Source organism: Tiliqua scincoides, chromosome 3, assembly GCF_035046505.1.
Source record: "Tiliqua scincoides isolate rTilSci1 chromosome 3, rTilSci1.hap2, whole genome shotgun sequence".
Classification (NCBI taxonomy): Eukaryota; Metazoa; Chordata; class Lepidosauria; order Squamata; family Scincidae; genus Tiliqua; species Tiliqua scincoides.
In genome coordinates this window covers 236,801,250-236,825,183 of record NC_089823.1, presented here as the reverse complement: position 1 = coordinate 236,825,183, position 23,934 = coordinate 236,801,250, and the positions used below count along the sequence as shown (strand labels likewise).

The window sequence follows — 23,934 nt, the reverse complement described above, 5'->3', positions numbered from 1 at the left end:
CCTGTTTCCACGCCTTGCTACACAAGATCTTTCCCACTGGACAGGCCAAGTGGTGCTGACCCATCCGGGGGGATGACTGAGAACACAATCCTATGCATATCTACTCAGAAGTAAGTCCCATAATAGTCAATGGGGCTTATTCTCAGGAAATTGTGGATAGGACTGTAGCCTATTATACAGCCTATTATACAGTCACTTCAGGATTGGCAGGACTAATGCAGACAAAGCACAAGACCCTACCACCTTCCCTACCCATCCCATCCCCTCCTCACTTCTTGGCACTGGCACACATCACTACCTGATTCATATACTACAGCAACTTTACAGAGGGAACAAACCACATCCGCTGAACTGAGAAGCCTGTATCTTTTTCCTGAAAGAAAGATTCTTTTCCTACCCGCTTTAAGAGCGTTGGTGCAAATACATTTTTCAGTTTCAAGTATTAACCAGGGTGCACAAGCATCAACCATCAGCCTCTGAATAACTGCACACTGACATATCAAGCTGTCCTAATGCCAAACGGAGCCAATGGTCCAGCTTACCCAGTACTGTCTCTGCTGGCTGGCTGGCGGCAGCAGCTCTCCAAGGTCACCAGCAGTGAACGACCCTTTTCCCAGCCCTGCTATCCAAGGTCCTTCCAGCTGGAGGTGCTGTCAGAGACTAAAGCCAGGAACGTCCATGGCTGCCTTACTCCTGAGCTCTGCCTGTCCATTACACTGCAATCCATCTCGCTCCTGTGGCTACTACTTTGATTCCACTGATACAGAAATCGGACGCTGAAGAGTAAGTTGTAAAGGGGCAAAGGAGCAAATTGCCAGTTCTGCTTCCTAACCAGTTTGGATCTATCCCACATGCCCATCCAAATATAATGAGGGCAAAGCACATTTGAGGGGCATTTCATGACTGGATCTCCATTTGGCTTTTGCTAAAATCAGGCACGAAGAGGGCTCCCAGCTCCAGCAGGAGGTGAATGAGTTAACCCTTCCCCCACACCAGTGACCCAGGCAAATCCCTCTTCTCCCCCTCCGACCAATTAGCCACAGACAGAAACACACACAGGCATCCCTCCAAGTGCCTTTCTTCACCCTGAGAGTTGCTTGACTCAGAAAAAATAAACTTGGCACCAACCACTCCAAGTCCCCCACAGAGGGCAGCTACAATATTTTGGCCAATTTTACTCACCTATATTTCTAGGTGTTGCTCTCTGGAATAAATCAGTTTGTCTACAGACCACGTGCCAGCGTCTAGCAGAGGTGCATGTTATAACAAGGTTCTGTTGTAGGCACTACTGGTCTAGCCTTTCCATGCTCACCCTTTCTATAGCCAAACCATTTAGCATCACCCCACAGCTCTCTGTGGTTTACTTTAGCCTCCCTGATCCCAGAGAGAGAGAGAGAGAGAGAGAGAGAGAGAGAGAGAGAGAGAGAACACGCATCAAAGCAGGAAAAAGAATTGCTTAATTTGTACACTCGGCACTCAACAGTAGTTAATTTCATTGCATGACCCCCATTGCCCTCCAATTGTTATGGACTAACATTGAAAAAACAAAGAGCATGCACAAGTGCGCATGACTGCAACCACCCCCTTCCATGAGCATGAACCATGAAGCACCCTCTCACCCAGTGGCGGTCCTGACACTTTTCCCACCAGGAGCCGTCCCACCCAACCTGGACATAATTGTGGTGATATCACCGTTGCCACAATTACTTCCCCGTTGCCTCCTCCTTTCCCCCTTTGATAAAAGGGGAGAAGAAGGCAGCCCAGGCTCTGATGGAGCCTTTTGCACTGCTGCTAAGGGGCACAAAAGGCTCCACTAGAGCTTTTTCGCGCTGCTAGAAGCGTCACCCGCCACCTGGAAGCAGCACACACTTCCTGGGTACCGGTTTTAACAGCCCAAGAAGCTCCAAGGGAACTCGGGACCTTCCGTGCATAAAGAATGCACCTTACCAGAAATCTAATCCTGGGATGAAAGAGGGATGAGTCAAGGGCCTCTGACCTTGCCAAGCTTTAGCAACATTTCTCTAATTTATTAGTACATCATCATCATAAATACACATGGCACCAGCCTTTCCTCTCCTCCTCCATCAGACTTTCAGTCATGTTCTCCTGGATGAAAGAAGAGCCCTGCTGGATCAGGCCCCGGGTCTAGTTAGTCCAGCTTCCTGTATCTCACAGTGGCCCACCAGATGCTTTAGGGAGCATAGAGGAAACAAGACACTTGCATCTTGCTGCCACTCCCCTGCATCTGGCATTCTATTTACCCTCACCCCCCCCTCCCCACAAAGACACTAGACTGTGACTTGGGTTTAACTTAGGCCATCTTATTAAGCACAAGTGACCAATTTTTAAAACATGAAACCTACTGAACCATCCCTCCCTCACCAGTCTGGGGTAGGCAAAAAAAACTGTCACTCACGGCCAATTCGGATGACAGGAAAAAAAAATTCCAACCCAGTTCTCATGATGAAAGGGGGGGGGGGAGACATACAAAATCATGCAGAAGATGAACAAAGTGGAACTGTTGGAGATATAGCTTTTGTAAGGGTAGAAATTTAGATCATTAATATAAATGCATAAAGTAATTAGATGTTTTTAGCTTCACTCTTGCTACACTGTTAGATATAATGTAGTTTTTTTCTCTTTTTTCTTTTCTATTTTTCTTTTTTATGTATTTTTTGTATTAATGTTATTGTTTATTTATTGTTTTTCTTTTTAATATCATTTTAAATAAAATAAATATATCCACAGAAGATGGATAGAGTGGCTAGAGGGATGCACTTTTCCCTCTAACACCAGAACCAGGGAACATCCACTAAAACTGAGTGTTTGGAGAGTTAGGACTGACAAAAGAAAATATTCCTTTACCCAGCATGTAATTAGACTTTGGAACTACTTGCTACAGGATGTGGTAATGGTGTCTGGCCTAGATACCTTTAAAAGGGGATTGGACCGATTTCTGGAGGATAACACCCATCATGGCTTCTAGCCTGTGATGGAATGTACACTGTGAGACAAGCTAGTTATTCATAGCTGCAAAATCCCAACAAGTGTAGGAGGAGCAGAAAGTATATTAATAATAACACAGGTGTTGGCCAATACATTCTGTCCAGAACACAGCCAACTTTTCTTCAGTTCATACTGCACCACAGAACAATGTTTTCAGAGCTTGCACTAGGACAGGCAAAGACATGCTTGCGTCAGACAATTCAAAAGTCCGTGCAAACCAATTCCATCGCTCTCAAAATATGTCTGTTTTGACTCTCTTAAGTTCATGCCAGCATGCAGAGCTGGTGGTGAGTTAACACTTGAAAAAGCCAAGCCAAGCCGTTCCAGGAATCTCTCTCTCTCTCTCTCTCTCTCACACACACACACACACACACACACACCAGTACCACCCCCCACCCATCTCCCCTCAGTTTAATTACCACTAATGTAAACTGTGCTCCATAAAACCGCTGGCACGCCGCCCCAGGGAGCTAAGCAGGACAAGTCCCATAAATTCACTGCAAAGAGCTGAATGCACTCTGGGTCTTTTCTTGGTCGCCCCCCCCCCCCACACACACACCACTTTCCCTTTTCCTTCTTGACTGAAAACGGTATTTGCTCAAGGGCAAAAGCTTTTTAAACAGGATCATAAATGCTTATTACACGGGCGATGTGCTCGGCTTGATGGGATTAGCTAGGGGGAGAAATTGATCACTAGGCCCTCCCCGCACCAGAGAGGAGCAACTGCCAGAGGGGGAGGGGATTCCCAGATCCGCTCACCAAGCTGGACATTTTCTGCACACAAGGAAAAGCGGAGGCTTCTCTCCCACAGCAGTTGGTGCACACCCCCAGCCACACTCACTTTGTAACACATGCAACACCCAAAGCACTCCCAAGAAATTTTAATTTTATGGGAGACATAATCCAGGGGTGCAAGAAGCTTGGAATAGAAAAGATGAAGGGAGAGGTGAGGATCAGGGGGTGGTGGCAGAAGAATGCAAATAGGATTGCCTCAAGGTTTTCCATTACCCTCAACCAGGGTAAGTAATTAAGCCTGCTACAACCCCATGTGTTGCTACAAAGGATTCTGGTAGAACACCCGGATTCCACGGAAAATTAGCAATACCAAAACCATCACCAAGGCATCAACACTGTGAATGACTAACTCTCTGCATGAACCGATGGTCCTATCCTAGGACCAACTTCAAAGATTATTCAGGCCCAGATTGGGTCCCTGAATTCAGCCTCCTGCCCCAATATTTTTTTGGGGGGGCTATATAGAATGCATCGCATCTGGTCAAAAGCTCACTGGGGGGGGCTAATGGGAGACAAGAGCTTTGGTTAGAGAAGGGCTCTCCAAACCCCAGCCCATAGGCCAGATCCAGCATTTGGAGAGAGCCCTCCCCCATGTGAAGCGCTCACTGCTGCTCCTGGCACCCGATCTCATCACAAGGACATTCTGGGCAGTTGCATTCTGTCACAAAGCCTGCTGGGGCCATTGGCAATAGACACAACAGCCTGGAGCGTCCTTAGGATGAGATCAGGTGCCAAGAGCACCAGCAGCAGCGGGGCGGAACTGTCAGCGCCGGCTGGGACAGGGAGGCCTTTTCAGCTGCACAGCAGTCTCCAGTTTGGGGAACGGTTTTTTAGAAACACACTCACTTTGTGACTGGTTGACGTGTGTTTGTTTTTAGGATTAAATGCTTGTATTTTATCTTTTTTTGCTTTTGTCTTTATTATGGGCTGGGGCAAAAACCCAAGTGAGGTAGAAATTTTAAAATAAAATTCAGGGCCAAGGTCTTTCACTCCCTCAAGCCCACCCATTCTGCCTTTCTGCCCCCTTGTGCTTGAACTTTCCTCTTCCTACAAATGCCTCCCCAAAATCCCCTCTTCTGTGAAGCCTTTCATGTCACCCCAAGTCCTCATCCCCCGAGACCGGCTCAGATCATATCTGACTGACCGGAATGGCCTCGTGCTTTTAAGACAGAAACACTGGTGGTGCAGGCACACCCCGCCCCGCTTCCTTACTTGCATGGTGCAGCAGTTAAGCCAAATGGCTCTACACACACTGCTGAAGTGACTCTAAAAGTAGGCAGTTCAAATGGACCACCCTCTGCAACTTCGAAAACAGGCCGGGACGTGGAAGGGAGGGATCGGGACATGCCCCCGAATGCACACATCCTGAACCAGCCCATGCCGAGCCCAAGTCTAAGTCACTTGTCACACGATCTGGCACAGTTTTGTTGCCTTGTTATCTCCTCCTTTTCCATCCTCCCCTCCCTTCATCAACTCTCCTCCATGTCAAATTTTGCACTGTAAATTCCTCGGGACAGGGAACTGTCTTTTAGTATGTCACTGATATCACTATGGATACACAGGCACAACCACACCCAGCCACGGCCATCATGAAATCACTGGTTGCCTGTAGCTCTGGGCTCCCCGGTTCCTTCCTGCTCAGGTCCCATGAACCCAGCTTCACTTCCCTGCAGCTCTCCTCCTCCATCCCTTTGTGTGTTCACTGATGACATGCCACAGACTTGTTTGGCAGAAGCTCAGTGTTCCCCACCCCAAATAATGAGTAGACACACCATTCTAGGGCAGGAGGTCTGGTCTAGAGCAGGGGTGTCCAAAGTTTTTGGCAGGAGGGCCACACTGTCTCTCTAACACTTTGTTGTGGGGGGGAAAAAAGAATTAATTTACATTTAAAATTTGAATAAATTTACATAAGTTTACATAAATGAATATATTAAAGATGAACTTATATGAATGAATGAAGGTCTTGCAATAGCTCAAGGCCTATAAAAGGCTTTGTACAAAGAAAGGCCAGCCTTTCCTTTGCTGCCACTGCTGCATCACAGATGTGAAACAACAAGCAGTGGAGGGAGCCCTCATCCCACAGCTCACATGAGAGGTCAAACAGTCGCCCTCAAGCTGAGAGCAGTTGCGTCGGGCCAGTGCGGGCTCCAACAAATCTCCAGAGGGCCAGGGGCTCATTGGAGACTGGGGGCTCCCTGAGGGCCGGATTGAGAGGCCTTGAGGGCCGCGAGTGGCCCCAGGGCCAGGGTTTGGGCACCCCTGGTCTAGAGGGTAGAGCCTCCATTTGCCTGAAGATAACATCTGAAGGTTGCCAATTCAAGGACACTGACACCGTGAATGGCGGGACCTTGAAGCAGCTGACAAGCCCAGCCAAGTTATTCCACCTGCTCTTTGGTGTGAGTGAAGAAGCGTCTTGGCCGCCCTTCAAGTGGGAGATGAAGGAGCTGCTTGTCAGCTTGCGTGGGAGGAATCTGGAGGCCAGAAGTGATACCAGACCAGAAAAGACCCATCTGAAATGTTGTGTGGTTCTTGAAAGATAGAACCTTTCTTCAATTGTAAAAATCCCTACGGGCATTTAGAAGAGCCTGCCTATGTAAACCGCCTTGAATTAAAGTCTGAGGAGAAATCTGACGACCAAAAAAGGTGGTATATAAATACCAGCATTATTATTATTCTTTCTCCCTTGTGATGGCACAGCTGCATACCCCTCAACGCACCTGAAATTTGGGGCTGATGCCCATTCGAGAGCCAAGCAGGCCAAGTCCACAGTGGCATAAACCAAGAGGAAGAAGATGGTGACCACAGCAGCAATGGTGTTCAGCTTCCCAGAGAAGAGTACTAGCTGTGAAGAGGGGAGACAACAATGAGGGGGTGAGTAACAAACAGCAACAGGAGGAGACCCTGGCAATGCCACCAGCCACAGATGACCCTGGTCTTCTTCATTTAAACCAGTTGTACTCCTTTCCCAGCTACCCCCAGTTTCAAGGTGGCTCACAGTTAAAAATGCAATAAAAAATAGGAAGCTAGTTAAAGACACACCACACACACACACACACACACACACACACACACACACACACACACTCAGAACAAACACTAAACACACTAAGTAGTCTGAATACAGTAATTCAATGTAGTGTTGTCTCAGCCCCCTACACATCTGTCTTGAAAAGCCTCTTCAAATATTTTGTGTACAGGCATGCCCCCTTATTCGCAGGGGTTCCATTTCAGAAAACCATCCACGGATACATGAATCCATGGATACAAGGGACACCCCCCAACCTCCGGAGAGGAGCTGTTCTCCCCTCATCTCCAGAAGGTCTTCTGAGCCCAGCAGAAGGCTCCCCCGGAGGCTTCTCCAGGCCTCCCTTTGCCTTAAGAAGGCATTAAAAACACCACTTCTGGTTTTCACAGGGAGACTGGAAGGAGCATTTTCCTCTGTTTTCAGTCATTCTGAGCCTGGCAGAGGCTGTTGGCAGACGTGCGTAGCCTCTGCCAGACTCAGAAGACCCTCTGGAGAAGAGTGGAGCACAGCTCCCCTCGACACTGGAGGGTGGGGCGCAGGGGGCCCTCCCGCATCTGAGGATAAGCAAAACCACAATTATGGGGGGGGGGCCCTGTATTTGACACTTTTATACCCTGCACTGCTTTCATTAGAGAACTCATCCCAAGCAGTTCCTGGGCAGTTGTTGGTGTTCTTCCTGTCTCTGACCACCAGTGCCAAACCTGCTCAGCATCAGCAAAGTGGATGCATTCTGCCCTTCAGGCAATGCCTTTATGAATCTCATGTGGCCCTTTCAGAAGCTGAACTAGTTCTGACCTTCACTGGGAGGGGGAGTCTCAGGGCAGCTGCCAAGAGAATGACTCCTGCCTTGTAGACCTTTGCACATGTCAGTAGCACCAAACATTCATTCCGACACTGTCGATTTTGCAACTTCACCCTACCCCTTGTTTCACCATGCCCGGGTGGGCACCACCTCTTTCACCCTCCACACAAACAGATCTAAAGCAATACTGTGGAAAAATCTGGCCCCTGTGAAGGCAGCACTACCACCTTGCCCAGATGATAATGCTCTGTTTCTAGGGGAACTGCCTTTAGTAACAAATTGTCTGTCACTCTTCCTCTACTGGAGGAGGAGAACATAAGAACAGCCCCACTGGATCAGGCCATAGGCCCATCTAGTCCAGCTTTCTGTATCTCACAGCAGCCCACCAAATGCCCCTGGGAGCATACCAGATAACAAGAGATCTGCATCCTGGTGCCCTCCCACTCTATCCTTCCCATGCATAATGGGAGGCCCAAACACCGCAGCTTTTCCTCATAAGGAAGGTGCCCCAGCCCCGTAATCATCTTAGTCGCTCTCTTTTGCACCTTTTCCATTTCCACTATGTCCTTTAGGAGGAGGGACAGACAATTCGTTACTAAAGACAGTTGCCCTAGAAACAACAGCTGAAAATTGCTACTTTAGAAAAGCGGTGTCCAAACTTGGAACTGTAGCCTGCTGGAAAAACGCTCCCTGGCAAAACTGTAGCTTATTCTTCCGCGGTGGATCTTGCTATCATCGCCTCCTTTCTCCCCCAAAGTTTGCACTGCCCAGATATGTCTGCCCAGAAATCAGGGTACAGAACCTGCTGGGGCGGCAGAACGTGGAAGTAGCTGGGCAGTGCAAACTTTGGGGGAAGACAGAAGGCAATGACAGCAGGCTCCCCCATGGAACAGAAAGCTCCATTCATGCAGGGGAGGGGTTTGCATGGGCACCTGATCTGGTTCATGGGGAGGGTTTGGCACCTGCTGCTTTAGAGGATAAGAATTCCATTCAAGATGGAGGAGCAACCAAGAATGTTCCTCTAGGAGCTTGACAGTGTGTCAAGTCAGCCTTCCTTTTTTCCATCCTATCTGCCATTTATGCTCAGTTTCATTCCTTGGCAATGGGTAGCTTAAAAGCTGCATATATCAAGGCAGAAAAATAAAAATAAACAAGAGGCAATTCAGAGAACAGCTCCCCCAACACTCTAACAGCCTATCATTAAAAACTACATTTAAAATCTGTCATGCACAACTGGCCTCATTCAAACGAGACATGCAGTATTTTTTTTTTCAAACACACAAAACTGTCTACTGAAAAAGCGGAATCGAGTGAAGTTGGAATGGGGAAAAAGAAAGTTGATTCACAGGACCTGACCGTTCAACAACGATCCTGATTCTTAAAAATAAAAGTCACTGCCAAGGTAAAGCCAGAGGAAAACGTCTGTATGACTGCACAGAGTTCCTCTTTGCAGCAGGGTTCACTGCCACGTCAAAGTCCCCTGTTGCGAATCCACCCGTCCTCTTCCTGGCAGCCTTGGCTGAGTCACTGCCCCAACCCCATATCCACCCTCCCTTTAGTTCCCCCTGTCCCCCACAGGCAGGCTAACTGCCTGTAAGGCCCACAGGCTAGCAGCAGATCTCCCATAAAACTTGCAGGTCTCCCACAGAATTGCAGACAACCCTCAACTACACAACTGGCCATCCATGGTGCAAACAATGATGTTCACATCGAGCAGGGGACTGGGGGGAGCAATGAAAAGATGTTTGCCACGTCTCTACAGTCGGCTGCAGTCAGAGCTGGCCCCCTTCTCCTTCCTCAGTATGGGCTCTTTAAACAAAGCAGGAAACACAGGGTGCAGTGGGAGCACTCCCAGGATGCGCCACACTTCCTGCTTTGCTTAAAGAGCACATGCAGAGGAAGGAGCAAAGGGTGTGCAGGTTTGGGGGTTACAGCTCAGGCAATACAATAGTTTCAGCCGACCCTGCTTAATTCCCAGGGTATCCAGGTTCCCACCAAACTTCGCATTCCGAAATTCCTACCCCTACTCTGCTGGTGAGTAGACAACCAGAAATACAAAACTGCTCAAAAAATTTGTTGGCAGGTAGGTCACTGGGCTGGTGTTGTGAAGGCAGCAATCCTTTCGATAATCCATGCTAAATCCCAGGCATCCAGATCAGCAGGGCAATGCCCCCCAAGTGGAAACCCTTCATGAGACATGGTGCATCTAAGGTTCTACAGAATATTTTCCCTGTGCAACAGAGGATTGTGACTGAGTGTGCAAAGATGGTCACAAAAAGCAGAAAGAAAAGAAACACAGAAAGGAAGTGCACACACATGAAAGAGGGAGAAGAGAATGTAGATGTGGCACTTCAAGAAGTGTGTATGAACAGGTGTTCACATTAGGTGCACCCAAACTCACCTCCCACTACAGCAACTTTATTTTTACCACTTCAGTGGCAAAAAGCAGCTAAATGTGATATTGTCTGAAAGGGGGGGGGGTGAGAAACAGGAGAAGGGGCAACTGCTCCTCGGCTTCGCTGCTTAGTCCCTAGTCGGAGAACAGCAACAACAGCTCTCCACACATTATTCCCACACAGCAAGCAAAGGAGGGTGGGGTCTTCTGCGTTTCAAAAAGCCTGCTCCTCCACCCAAAACCTTCGGCCCTGGAAAGCCACTCACAGCATCTCAGCAACCCAAAGCAAAACCAGAAGTAAAGTGCCGCTGGCTCTTCCATAAGTCATTCAAACACTAGGACAGTGATTTTCAACCTTTTTTGTCTCACGGCACACTGACAAGGTATTAAAATTGTCAAGGCACACCATCCGTTTTTTGACAATGGATAAAGCACACCATGCTGTTGGCGGGGGGGGGGCTCACATCCCCCCAATGGCCCTATTAATAAATGACCCTCCCCCAAACTTCCACGGCACACCAGGAGACCATTCATGGCATACCAGTGTCAGAATGTGTACCATGGCCCAGTGGTTGAAAATGGCTGCACTAGGGTATGGCTGGTGAAATGCGAGTCTGACAGGAGTAGGGGCAGCACTTCCGGCAAGTGTTGAAGCAGGAAAGCAGAGACAAGCAGCCAGTACAAACCCACCTTCAGTGGCACTAACGTAGGATGCCAGAATGCCAGGAACAGAGAACACGGCAGCAACTGGCTATCTTGCAATGTTCCACGCTCCCCACTTCCTCAAGTGGTGTGACATTCTGGGGATAGCGCAAGCCAAGAAATGTTCTGACGTGACAGTCTTCAAACTGAGAGCAACTGTTTTTGCTCTCTTGCACCGTACACTCCTCTCCACTGCATCCATCAAACTCGCAGTTATCAGGAGACCACCCCCTAGTCAACTCATTGATTAATCCATCTTGGATTAATCTGGCCATTTTGAGCCACTCACCAGCAACCCTGCCAGCAAAAGACATGGCTGGTCAGCAGATCTAACACACACACAGCCGCGCAAACAGGAGCCTGAGTAGAGGGCCCTTCAGGTATTCTCCCATCCAGATGAGAGGTGAACAGCTCCTGCAAGGATGGGAGGCTTAAATGATCCCAACTGCGGGGGGGTCTTTACCATATAAATCAGTACTCCCCCACCCCACTCCCAGTTCTGTGCAAGAACTGATCCCCATCAGTTTGGGGCCTTTTAAACAATCTGGAAGCAGATTCTGCTTTTTAAACAATCTTTTAAACAATCTGGAAGCAGAAGAGTCGAGACCCTGAAGAGCTAGAAGTGTTCTGCTGGAATCATGAGCCCCTGACTCATTCTGAGCTGCTCAGTTCTGTCTCACAGGCAAAAGTAAGTTGTTTTGTCAAGAGCTGAGAAAAAGATGCATTTATTACTGCAGTCAGAAAAGCCATAAGCACATTCTGCCGAGAATACAGATTATAAAATGCAATAAAAATAATATGCATAGTAATTTTAAAAATCCTTCCAGCACTTGAGGATCTTCCTTCTTTCTTCCCCAGTTTGCAGAAGTGTCATCTTTTCCTCTTTCTCTCCCCCCCCCCATTTAAATCTCCTAACAGCTGCAACGGAACTGCTCAGTCAACAGGAGAGAGGGCGGCACAGCTAGCAGTGCGCTGGCTCAGAGTGTGTGGGGCCTGTTAGGGTGCTGTGAGCCCACAAGGGAGCTTAAAGTGTCCATGATGCCAGGCACAGGTAACCCCCAAGACCAGACGTAGCGCGACTCTGAAAGTCAGCTGCAGAAGAGCAACAGCAGGAGAAGGATGTGCCTTCACCTTTGGCTTGGAGGCTTCCCAGAGGCCTCTGACTGACCACTGTAGAGAAAAAGAGGCTGGACTAGATGGGTTCCAGCCAGATCCAGCAGGGCGTTGAAACTCTTATAGGAGGCAGGTGCTTACCACTAAATCTCCAGGTCTCCAAATGCTGCTAGCTGTGTGGACTCTTGTCTTGCCACTGTGCACCCCCCACACCGAGAAGAGCCTGGTCCTCACTGCTCCTTTGCAGCACAGTCCGACCTGCCATAATTGTTCAGGGAGGGGGAGGAGCAGGGGGTGAGGCTGTTCAGGCCATTTAAGCAATTGGGGATTTTTTGCCGGTTGTCAGTTAATAGCATGCGCCAAGAGGAGATCGTGCCTGGCCGCTCTAATGGAGTCTCTCCCACTCCCCCCGCCAAGCTTGCCTTTGATTTATAATTCATTTAGCTGATCATCAAGGTAAAAGAGCCACTGCTGAAAGGTACCATGCCCCAGCACCAAGGGGACCCAGAGAGCGAGGAGGGGGAAGAGCGCAATGGGTAAATCAAGGCAGGGGGCTCTCAGTCAGCGCCAATCAGAGACACCTCGGAGGGCTGGCAAAGCTCAGTTGCAGCATTCCAAACTGTAAACACCAGAAGGGCCTGAGACCCATAGCGCTGTCTCAAGGTGGGGGCAGCATTCCTTTGCAGATTTATTTATTTATGGTATTTTTATCCTGCCTTTCTCCCCAAGGGAACTCACAAACAAGCCTCTCAGAGAACTGCAGAGAGACACATCAGATCAGCAAAGCCATTGTGCACAAGGGCACAGACCACACACAGAGATGGGGCTCTTTCTTACTTTTTCAACTCTTAATTTGCACGCTTGAGTCGTCCACGTGGGTTTTTGAACATACGGTTGCAAAACCTATGCAGTTTTTGATATCCATGAAAAGGGTGAGACAGCACCCTAGACCAGGGGTCTCCAAACTTTTTGGCCATAGGGCTGCATCAAATATCTGGCTCAGTGTCAAGGGCCAGAAAAATAAATACATTTTAAATATAAAATTTAAATGAATACTTTAGAGAAGGGACTTGAATAAATGAATGCCCTGGTCCCTTTCGGGGAGAAGGGTGGGATATAAATAAAGTTGATGATGATGATGATGATGATGATGATGACGGACGGACGGACGGACGGATGGACGGACGGACAAACAAACAAACGGGCTCTAAGTTCCAGAATTTCTCTAAGCACCAACACAAACCACAGAAATAAAGCACACACTCAAATGGACTCCCATTCCCCCACACCATAAGTAGCTTACTTACATGTACAGGAGTAAATACTTCAGAACCAGCACATCACAGGGAACACCTCGAGTGTGTTCTGAGGGCCAGGGAGGTCTCCCCACAGGGGGCCAGAGGTTTGCTATGGGCCGTGGGCCACATCTGGCCCCCAGGTCAGGGTTCAGAGACCCCTGCCCTAGACTGTCCCTTGCGGGAGCCCTTCTTTACCACAGCTCTCCTTGTTTCCAGCTTTCAAAGGCCACTATCTCCTCTCCCTCCCTTGAGATGAGTAGGAGAGAAAGGCATGAAAGTGGAGATTGTTGGAACTGTATCCAAACAACCTCTAGAGTGCATCAGCTCATGATGGAGGGCAACCATATTTCTGAAACTCAAACTACCACCCTCAGCAGCAGAGAGCCTCCTTGTCATTCGAGGAATCCTCCAGGGGCTGAGGAGGACCTGAGAGCATCCATCATTATTGGGAAGGGGGGCTGTCAAAGCAGCGCTCGACAAAAATCACTGATACATGGAGCAGTCCTGCTACATTTTGGAGCTGCTGAAGAACAGGGGCTACCACAGGGATTTGGATGCCTCAGAGGGCTGGCAAAGAGGAGTAGAGCCAAGGAGACACTACAAGGTGGTTAAGGAGGGCAACAGGCAGATTAGTTATACATCTCAGAAGACCCTGAGAGGAGAGAGGAAAAGGTTCAGGAAACGAGGCAAAAGCAGAAATAAGAGGGAGCTTGGTGGGACAGAGAGGGAAAGCTTGGAGAGTTCAGACCATGGTGAGGGCTGTGTCTGGAGTAGTTCACTGTTGGTGGCATAGCTGGAGGGGGAGCGGAGCACTCAGGCTGGCAGCGAGGCGGGCAAGCGGCCCCTCCCTTCGGAGCCATTCCCGGAGGGGGGAGCAAAACGGAGCCGTGGCTCCGTTTTGCTCCCCCCTCCGGGAATGGCTCCGAAGGGAGGGGCCGCTTGCCCGCCTCGCTGCCAGCCTGAGTGCTCCGCTCCCCCTCCAGCTATGCCACTGTTCACTGTAGCTTGAGCCAAAGGGTGCTGACAGGGGAGAACCCATGGGCACAACGTCAATGCACTTGCAGTGGGCATTGTGGGCACTTGCAGTAGTCACTTCCCCTACCAAACAAATACTCTTGAGCACCCTGGAATTAGCCAAAGTGGCAATTTGTGGCAAGGCCAGGGACTGTCTGAGGACTTGAGAAATCAGTCAAGGGAGTTCATTGGGGAAAGGAGGCCTGAGGCTTCTTAGGTCTCCAACGAAAAGGTGCAAAAAATAGGGGGGAAACGTTTTGCACACCCTCAACCACTGAACTGAAACCTGTCATGCACACCGGCACATGCGCCCCCAGTATGCAGACTGTAAGTGCCCTGGGTGGTCATGGAGCTTGTTTTTCCCCATACACAAAGAAGATCATTTATTAAAATTGGTGCAAGAGGAATGTGCAATATTCACAACACATTCCTTCCTTTGGCCATGTTCCCCATCGAGTAGTTTCCTGTCCTCACTCTTGTTGCTGCCCCCAAAACTTGAAGGGTGGGGAGAGAAGCAGAGGCACACTTGACCAGTCTCCACTGAGTGCCAATGAATTGTGCTTGGGCACAGTGTTTGATTTGGTGAATGGCTCACACGGGCACCCAAAAGTAATCTTCCTTGCTTCTGAACAATAGGATTACCGTGGGGAACCACTCAGTCAGTCATCAAAACATGAACTTTAATTGTGGATGAAACTTCCAGCTCAGTATGGGGGGGGGGCATTTATCTGAAAAGGGGTTTCCTTGCAAGGGAACCTGCTTCCTTGGTTAAAGAACAGAACTGCAGAATGTGTAAAAATAATGCCCCTGGGAACGCAGGAGTGAGAAGTCACATGACATGCCAGAAACAGGAGGCTTTCTGACCTCAGAAGGGCAAGCCCTTCAGGGAAAGCTCCCACTCCTTTTGGCAGGCAAGTGCTACTGGGATTCCTGCAGACTCAGGAAGCCTGCCAAAGGATGATTAGCAGCCCCAAAGGAGAGATCAACGCAGCTTCTGCCATGAATTCACCCCGGTGAACATGTGTTCGCAAATCCCACATGGGTACAAACTCACAGATGTTTTCCTCAAAGGAACAGCAGCACATTTGATCAGAACCTTCTTCTTCTTTGCCAATGGCCAAAGAGTGGGACTGCAACTCAGAAGGGTGAGGATCAAGTCAGCAGAGTTTCACCTGGTCCAAACTCCTCCTCAAGTAGACAAAGACCAAGTTCTCAGGTCTAGCTAGATGTGCTGTCTGGCCTGGAATGTATACTAGCTTGGAACATAAAAAGACCTGTGAGACCATTTCCTGGACTTCTAAAATAGAGGAGAGAGAAAAAAGATCCTCCCAACCTCCCTATCACAAACAGGATCACTTTGGCAACAACCCGTTGATGAGACATGCGACATCACAAGAGCCACTGTCACTCTGTCTTCTGCAGGCAAAGAACATGCTACAAGCTGCCTCTCAAGCCTGCCTGAAATCCACACTCTCTGATCCTCAGATACGCACAGGGCAGGCTCTGATTACTGATGGGTGTAAACGCACTCTGTACCTACTCAGAGGCACTCCAAAGGTTCGCAGACTGAACCCTTGCAAGAAAAGCAAAGCCAGAGGCTGAGCCCTGGAAGTCTCCAGCAGAAATTAAGCCTTTAGCACTGGAATAAGAGGAGGAAAATTAACAGAGGCACGAGTGGCTTTGCAGACAGGCACCCCATCTGGAAACCACGGATGTCTTTTGCTAGCGTTTGGGTTTGTGGCCATTTCTGCCGCTGTTACTAAAGACCCATCTGCGGTTCCCAAGTGGTCCATTAGTTCATCCCACACCTTTTCAGGCTCAAAGAATTAAGTCAGACACCGTTCAAGCTCCGTCGTGTCACGCACGTTCTCCCCCCTCCTTCCGCTTATCTTCTGCACAATGAGCGACTCAGTCGGTGCCAGGAGTTGATTCTGATCCATGGCGACTTCAATTGGGCCTGAAGCACCTAATGGTTCCCTCCCCGCTTCCCTCTCCTCTCTTCGCAAGTGCACGGCAATGTTCCTTTGCCAGCTAATGGGGCAATTTTTTTTGCATTACATGTATTTGTCCAATTTGGCGGAGCAGCGCACACGCTGTTGAGAGCGCCGGGGGATGGCAGCTCCTGCAGATTAGCTGATGGGAGTCTCCGGGGTGCCGCGCTGCGATCCGTCTCTGAAGCAGAGCAGCGCATCTCACTCCGATACATTTGCACACGGCATCAGACCAATTGTTTAATGCACCTGGGACGCCTCCAGCAGAGCTTGATACAGATCTCATGGTGGGGGGGCAGGCAGGCACCAGCTTACTTGATCCCCCCCCCCACACACACGCATACTTTCTCCCATGGATCCAAAAGGCTTTCTGGGACAAGTGCAGCACAGTGGTTAGATTCAAACTCAAATCCCCTTAATCTAACCCACCTTGTAGAGCTGTTGCAAAGACAAAAGTGGAGGGACAACTACATCCATGGGGAGGAACTGCTTGACAAAAATGCTTGTCTAGGACAAGATGGAAAAGGATTCCTATCCTGGAACGTGCTGGAATCCCTAGCATGTATGCACTGCTGAAACAGAGATGCCTGCGTTGACTCGGTCATGTCGTGAGAATGGATGATGGCCGGATCCCAAAGGATCTCCTCTATGGTGAACTCGTGCAAGGAAAGCGCCCTACAGTTAGACCACAGCTGCGATACAAGGACATCTGTAAGAGGGATCTGAAGGCCTTAGGAGTGGACCTCAGCAGGTGGGAAACCCTGGCCTCTGAGCAGCCCGCTTGGAGGCAGGCTGTGCAGCATGGCCTTTCCCAGTTTGAAGAGACACTTGGCCAACAGTCTGAGGCTAAGAGGCAAAGAAGGAAGGCCCGTAGCCAGGGAGACAGACCAGGGACAGACAGCACTTGCTGCCAGTGTGGAAGGGATTGTCACTCCCGAATCAACCTTTTCAGCCACACTAGACGCTGTTCCAGAACCACCTTTCAGAGCGCGATACCATAGTCTTTTGAGACTGAAGGTTGCCAACATGACGGTGCCACCTAGATCTGAATCTGACCCTTGGGACATTCAGCTCATGACTACTTAGTCTCAGGCATGCATCTGCTAGCCCCACTACTCAAGACTCTTTGAATTGGAGATGTCAGGCCGGAACTAAACCTGGGAGCATGCAAAGCAGGTGCCCTCATCCGTGTCACTGGCTGAAAGCCCTCGCCCCCAAATGGCACAATGAAACTGCCTTGTTAGCAGCGATTGCGCACTGGCCTGCCCGCTGTGACTGGTGGTGGCTTACAAGGAAGGAGCCGCTTCCAGCCAGACCTGGAAAGGCCAAGGATAGAACCTGGCATCTTCTGGACACCAACTATGGTCCCACTGAGGAGCTCAGGTGCATGACCAGAGTTGCAGAGCATGGCAGGGCTGGATGGGGATCTGGCCAGCCAGGGCACCTCCCCTCAAAAGTCTCCTTGCCTCCCAAGATTACTGCCACCCTCCTTGCCGCCCTGATGGAGTCTGCAGCTGCGCTCACAACTTCACTGATGCTAGGCTGGGCTTAGCCAGCTGGTGATCAGCAGCTTTCCTCTGAGCCCCCAGCTTCACAATGCAGTTACTCTGCAGCCCAGCAACAGCTGCAATCTAACCTGCCTCCCCACAGAGAAGGCTCTGAAGGAAAAGCCATGAAAGGGATCCTCTCCCCACCTCACATCAGAGTGACTGCAGTAACTCTCATTCCACACCTTGGCACTGTCTCTCTGTTACTCCCCATATCAATTCCCAGTGTTCCCAATCCTCCAGTTTAATCCATCTTGCCTCACCCACCGCACTCTCTGCATGATGTTCCTCAATGGGCCTCCTGCTATGCTGCTCCCGGGGTCTGGGGAGGTTGTCTCCTTCCCCCCTATTTATCAACCTGCTTCCTTCTCCACTCAAGAGATTCCTCAAGTTTCACTGCAATTTGGATCAAATGGGAGGTAAAGCACCAAGGCTGAGGTTTAGGCTGGCTTTACCTGGAAGCCCTGTTCCTTACCTCAGATGTGCAGGAGTGCACTCTGGTTTCTGCACTGGTGCAGAACATGCACTCTGCACATGTTCTGCAGATACAATTACTCCTTCACGTGCTCAAGACTGAGGCCTGGTGCAAATTACAAACACCATTTTTAGCAACATCTGCCTTGGACCAGCCTTGCCTTCCCCTTGTCAGCATCCCCAGGGCACTCAACTCTCTCCTAACCCATCCTCAACCATTCACTTGATCAGGCTCAGATCTCCCAGCTTGCTCATCTAATGCATTTATTCATATATATATCTGTTGTTTTTTTTTTAATCTCTACCCACCTTTTGAATGAATTGAGCCATAAAGGCAGCTAATGACAACATAAAACATATGCCGATGAGGAAATCAAAACATTAACACAGGCAATCCAAACTGTAACAGCAATATTAGAACAGCCAGCAGAACAGACCATTTAAAATATAAGAAAACCAAAAAATGGGAGGGACAAGACAAGCAAGAGGCCAAAGTTTAACACTGTTTAGCTCAGTAGCCCAAAGACCTCCACGGACTGCACAGCCTCTCTCTGCAGGACTCTATAAGCCACTTCCATGCACAGCACCTCGCAAAGGCACCACTTCTCCAACTTTCGGAGCTGGGGGCAGGGCTAGTTCAGTCATGAGGCCAGTTGAGCTGGTTGCCTCAGTAAGCAGACTGGAAGCAGGCACTCACCACCATTCTCCCAGTTGCCTCCATTGCTCCTTCCACTCCCCCCCCCCATTCCCTGAATTGGAAAAGGAAGAGGGGGACACAGCGGAAGAGGAAGTGGAGAGGAGATGCTCTGGTTGGCAACCTTCAGTCTCGAAAGACCATGGTATAAGCCGACAGCACCTGGTATTCCCAGGCAGTCTCCCATCCAAGTACTAACCAGGCCTGACCCTGCTTAGCTTCCAAGATCAGACGAGATCGGGCATGTGCAGGGTAACAGTGCTCTATTCCACCTCTATCCTCCAGTGCAGGGAGTGGGAGGAGCAGAGGCCGGCACCTCAATAGCTTGCTTGTGGAATTCAAACTCAGACACAAATTCCTTGTGGAATTCCTAAGCAGCACAGATCCACCTGCCAAGCTAGTCCAGAAGTCCCCCGCTGGCATGATCTACCTGAAAATGCTTCCAGGTCAGAACTGGGACTTATGGGCAATTGCCATAGTCTGGCCATCCCTGCTGTGGTTCTCATGGTGCTTTCTTGCCTGCCTACCTTCCAAGGCCTGCCCAGGCCGCCTGCCAAGCCTGCCGCAGCATTTCCCTCGAAGCCTCAGTTCCATTCTGTGCAGCCTGCACCACTAGCCTCCTGCTCTTGACTGCCCACGCCCCAGCACCCACACGCACACCGCCCGGCCAGAGAACCTGGGCTAGGCATCCAAACATCCTCAAAGAAGCAGCTCTGACCCTGCACGCAGCCACACTCACCTGCACAAGCAGCCAGGAGAGGACGACAGCCATCCAGGGATTTCCACCACGGGAAGTTCGCTTGGCTGGGGCCAGGGCTTTGCCTTTGTAGTCAAGACAGGGAAAGAGAGGAAAGGGAGAGGACACAATATATTAGAAGAGTGCTTCACAAACGCTCAAGCACTGAGACCCACTTTATAAACAAACACTCTGTCAGAACCCACCTAGGCTGATGAGACTTTTTTAAAGTCCATTAAAAATCCATTTTAAAATCCATTAAAAGAATCAAGACATTTATTTACAAGTAATAATATTTATTTATTTACCAAAAAAAAGTTTCTCTTAATGAGGAAGACCACAGCGCAATCCTAACTTGCGCTGGAAACAGGCAGGCCAGAAGGCCTGCGCTGTGTCCAGCACAAAACTGGGGCTAGAATCGGCTCAGCCAGAGGCAAGGGGAAACTCTTCCCCTACCCCCAGGTAAACCATCACAGTCCCAATGGGTCTCCTCGGACCAGAGCCACCTCAGGAGATGATGCAAGTCCAAGAACAGAGCAGCTTAGAGCCACTCCACGCTGCCCAGGGAACGTGGTTGGAATTCGGCATAGCTGCTGGGTCCTAGCCCCACCTCCTGCTCCCCGCCCTCCCCCCAGGACCACCCACTGCCCACCCTCCCCCCACCCCGAAATGCCTCCTCCCAGCCCTCCTCAGACCCCTGTGCTGGCTGAGCTTGGCTGGCGCAAACTCACTGCCCCCAGGGCCTATGATAAGCGCCTTGCGCAAGTCCCTTGCACTATCCGAATTGCCTCCAGGGTGGCGCGAAAGTGCTTAATGGTACTAGTTAGGATTGCGCCCCTAATTAATTTTAATGAATGCTCTCCTTCCTTTCCCATTTGTCCCCAGAAAAATAAGACATAAAATCTTCTGGGTTTTTTTTGTACACATGCTTGTAAACTGCATGGCACACTTCTTGAATTTAGTTCTGCGAGTCCCATCTTTATGCCCCATGCCATTGTCAGTGTGACCCTCCAGCATGTCGCCATTCCTCTGCTGATTGCCATAATCCAGGGCAGTGATTTGCATCCCTTTTTATCTCAAGGCACACTGTTCAGGCACACCATCAGTTTTTTGACCATTGATAGGGCACACCTCACTGCCAGCTGGGGGCTCACATTCCCCAATGGCCCTACTAATATATAACCTTCCCTCAAACTCCCATGGCACACCTGCAGACCATCTGTAGCACACCAATGTGCCACGGGACAGTGCTTGAAAATCACTGGTCTCGGGCAGGCCCACGGTATAATAAGAAAAGCCTCTTGGATGCGGTGTGGCGGCAGTGAAGTCTTACCATTCCATACCATAGCGTACTATGTTTGCTTCCAACCTCTGCAGAAACTCATGCTGGACAGTTGCTTCCGCTGCCAATTGTCCCAGAATGCTCTGTGCCTTGATTTCCCAGCGGAAACAGAAACCAGGTGTGAGTTTCTGACGAGATTGGAGTTAAGAGAGGTCCATTTCTGGGTTGCATCAGGTTTGCAGTCCATTCCATGTGGCATTTTGGGGTCCGTGGAGCCTTACCATTCCATGCCGTGTTTGGAAAGCTTTCTTTGTTCCACTTTTCTGGTCACAGGGGGAACAAAACTTGCAGGGGAGTGGAGGACGAGACTGAGACAAAAGTGAGGCTGCCTGCTACCGAGTCAGACCCTTGGTCCGACTGCCAAGTTTTTCAAGCAGAGAAGGGTCCCTCTCATCCTGACCCAGAAACACTGGGGACTGCACCAAGAGCCTTCTCATGCAAAGCAGAGCGAGCCCTGCCACTGAGCTACAGCACCGCTCTAAGTGTTTAACAGCCAAAAAACTGACTGTGAATTGCCCTTACCGTGTAATATAACTTATTAAAGAAGCATGGTTGACCATGCAGGTTTTGAGCACAGCAGATACTTGCCTATAAGTCGATCTCACAGATAAGACAAGGGCAGGTTTTGAGCCCAAAATCACGGAATTTGCTATGACCCTCGGATAAGTCGGGGGTTTAACTTAGGGAGGTGTCTGACTATAATTTTGTCTGATTTTACCCAAGACCAGATCCTGAAAAATAACCTCCCAGTAATTGTTACGTAAGAACTGTACAGTCACTAATTTATTAAAAACACAGTGTATATACATAGTATGTATACATCTATACATACATGTATACATACATAGTATGTCTACATACATACACTATTTTTAATATTGTTTTTGTTATACTATGTATATCTATCTAGTAATACTATCTATCTAGTAATACTAATACTATCTATTTTTAATACTGTTTTTGCTATACTATATATACATAGTATGTATGTATACATACTATGTATACATACTATGCATAGCAAAAACAGTATTAAAAATAGTCTCTAATTTATTAAAAACTATGATCTCTCTCATAGATCATAAGATACATTTTTATTCACTAATTTTTTTAATTGTTCTCTCAACAGCCATTTGTAAACACTATCAGAGTAAGGCCACAATCCCATCTACACTTCCCTGGGAGTAAGCCTCATTCACTTTAATGGGACTTACTTCTGAGTAGACAAGCCTAGGATTGGGCTCTTAAGTACACTGGAAACAGCATACCAGAAGAACCATTAATGAAATCCTCCTTTAAAGTGCCTGGTGCCTTAAGCCAAAGGCTCTCCGTAGAACACACAACTGGGAGTGTGCAATTCAGTTCACAGTAGAGAGACAAGCAACAAGGAGTGACTGAGCAAGTGCAGCTGCACATAGTTGCACCTGATTTACTTGGAAGTAGACCCTCTGTGGAGGAAGGGCAGCAGCGCCTCCAGGCCTCGTGTGGAGGACCTGGCAGGGGGATACTGCAGAAGCAAGCATGCTCTCCTAAAAGCTTACCACATAAGCAGCAGTTGCAAGTGCTTCCTGGCTCCTGCCAGCATGCAGCTAAGATCTCTGGCTAAAATACCTGTTGCTGCAGAATAATTCTACTTTAAATTCTACTCTCTGCTTTTCCTGTGTTTTGCATCTTTGCAAGGCCTCCAGGACTCTTCCAGTGAAAAGGACACACACACACACAGGGAGATTGCTTCTCTCTTTCTCACAGATGCTCCCCCCCTCCCCCCACATACACAAATGCAGGGACTTTTCCCCTCCAGTCCAACTTCATTGGTGAGGACAGGGGGAAATGAGGTTAGCAAGGAGGTTTGCAAAATGTTTTGCAAAGGAGAGACTAAAGTGTGACTGTATACAGCAGGGGTGCTGAAACTTTCAACTTTAGGGATGCTGGACCTTTAACAAGTGTATAGAAGAGAGAATTTCAGCAGGTGCAACTTGTCATTTCCTTTTATAAAAGTTAACTCTTCCTCTCCCCCCCCCCCAACAACTTCATCAGTGGTGAATGATTATGGGGAGAGGGGCTAGCAAGCCTCAGCTTCGCAACAGAGAGTTTAAAGTTTGGATTCAATAAGGGCGAGGGGGCAAAAACAAGAAGGAAAGAGAAGATGGACTTAACCCTTTCAATGGCTTGAGAAACAAAGGTACAGCCTTCTGCAGGCTGCCTTTCTCTCTCTCTCTCTCTCTCTCTCTCTCTCTCTCTTTAAAAAGATCACTCTCCCCCCTTCCCCACCCTGTCCAACTTCATCTGTGGGGAGATGGGAAGAGGGTTAGCAAGTTGGGCTTTCCAATGGAGTGCTTGAAGTTTAAATACAGTAGGAAGGGGGGAAGGGGGAACAAGAAGGAAAGAGCAGATGGACTCAGCTGTTTCAAATGACTGCTTCTCCCTGCTCAGACGCCCCCTCCCACACACAGCTCATTGTCTCCTGCTGTGTCTTGGGTGCTGCTCCAGAGATGCCTCTGGGCACTGGTGCTGAGCGAGGGCAGCTGCTGATGGGTGCGATGGTAATTGCCCTGCCCTTGGAGCTTCTGCAGCTGGGCAACAGCCTGAAGGAGCACGTGGAGCACACCTGCACCACACCTGCAGGCAGCTGCAAACGCTCAGCAGCAACCCCAGCCTGCACAGCCTCCTCTCAGCAGAAGATCACTTGCTCCCTCGCTCTCTCCCTCCCTCCCTCCCTCCCTCCCACAATAGTGATTGGCTGGCTCACTTGCCTCCCCCCAACCCTCAATGCTTGCCTGCCCCGGAGATAAGTCGGGGCAATGATTCAGGCTGCTTTTCTGGGAAGAAATTTTTCGCCTTATAGGCGAGTATCTACGGTAATTATCCCCAACTTTTGCCTTTTCTTTTTAACAAGGACCACCTCTGCCCCCCTCCCACCTCTTGAGTATAATTATGGTTTGGCAGCTGAAGCAGAGGGAAAATTAAGTCCCCAGCCAGTTGACACCCTCTCCCCCCTGC

General features: G+C 49.3%; 1 protein-coding gene and 1 pseudogene across 1 annotated transcript in view; both read right to left on the bottom strand.

Annotated features, from left to right (window-relative positions):
- SLC12A9 (solute carrier family 12 member 9) overlaps window positions 1–23,934 on the bottom strand; it is a 96,875-nt gene that overhangs the window by 35,359 nt on the left and 37,582 nt on the right. The window contains exons 8-9 of the mRNA XM_066620897.1: window positions 19,596–19,678; window positions 6,519–6,643 (exon numbers count right to left, since the gene is read on the bottom strand). Of these exons, the coding sequence (XP_066476994.1) occupies window positions 6,519–6,643; window positions 19,596–19,678 (208 nt within the window). The remainder of the gene's footprint in view (window positions 1–6,518; window positions 6,644–19,595; window positions 19,679–23,934) is intronic.
- LOC136647020 (5S ribosomal RNA) lies at window positions 19,007–19,125 on the bottom strand (annotated as a pseudogene).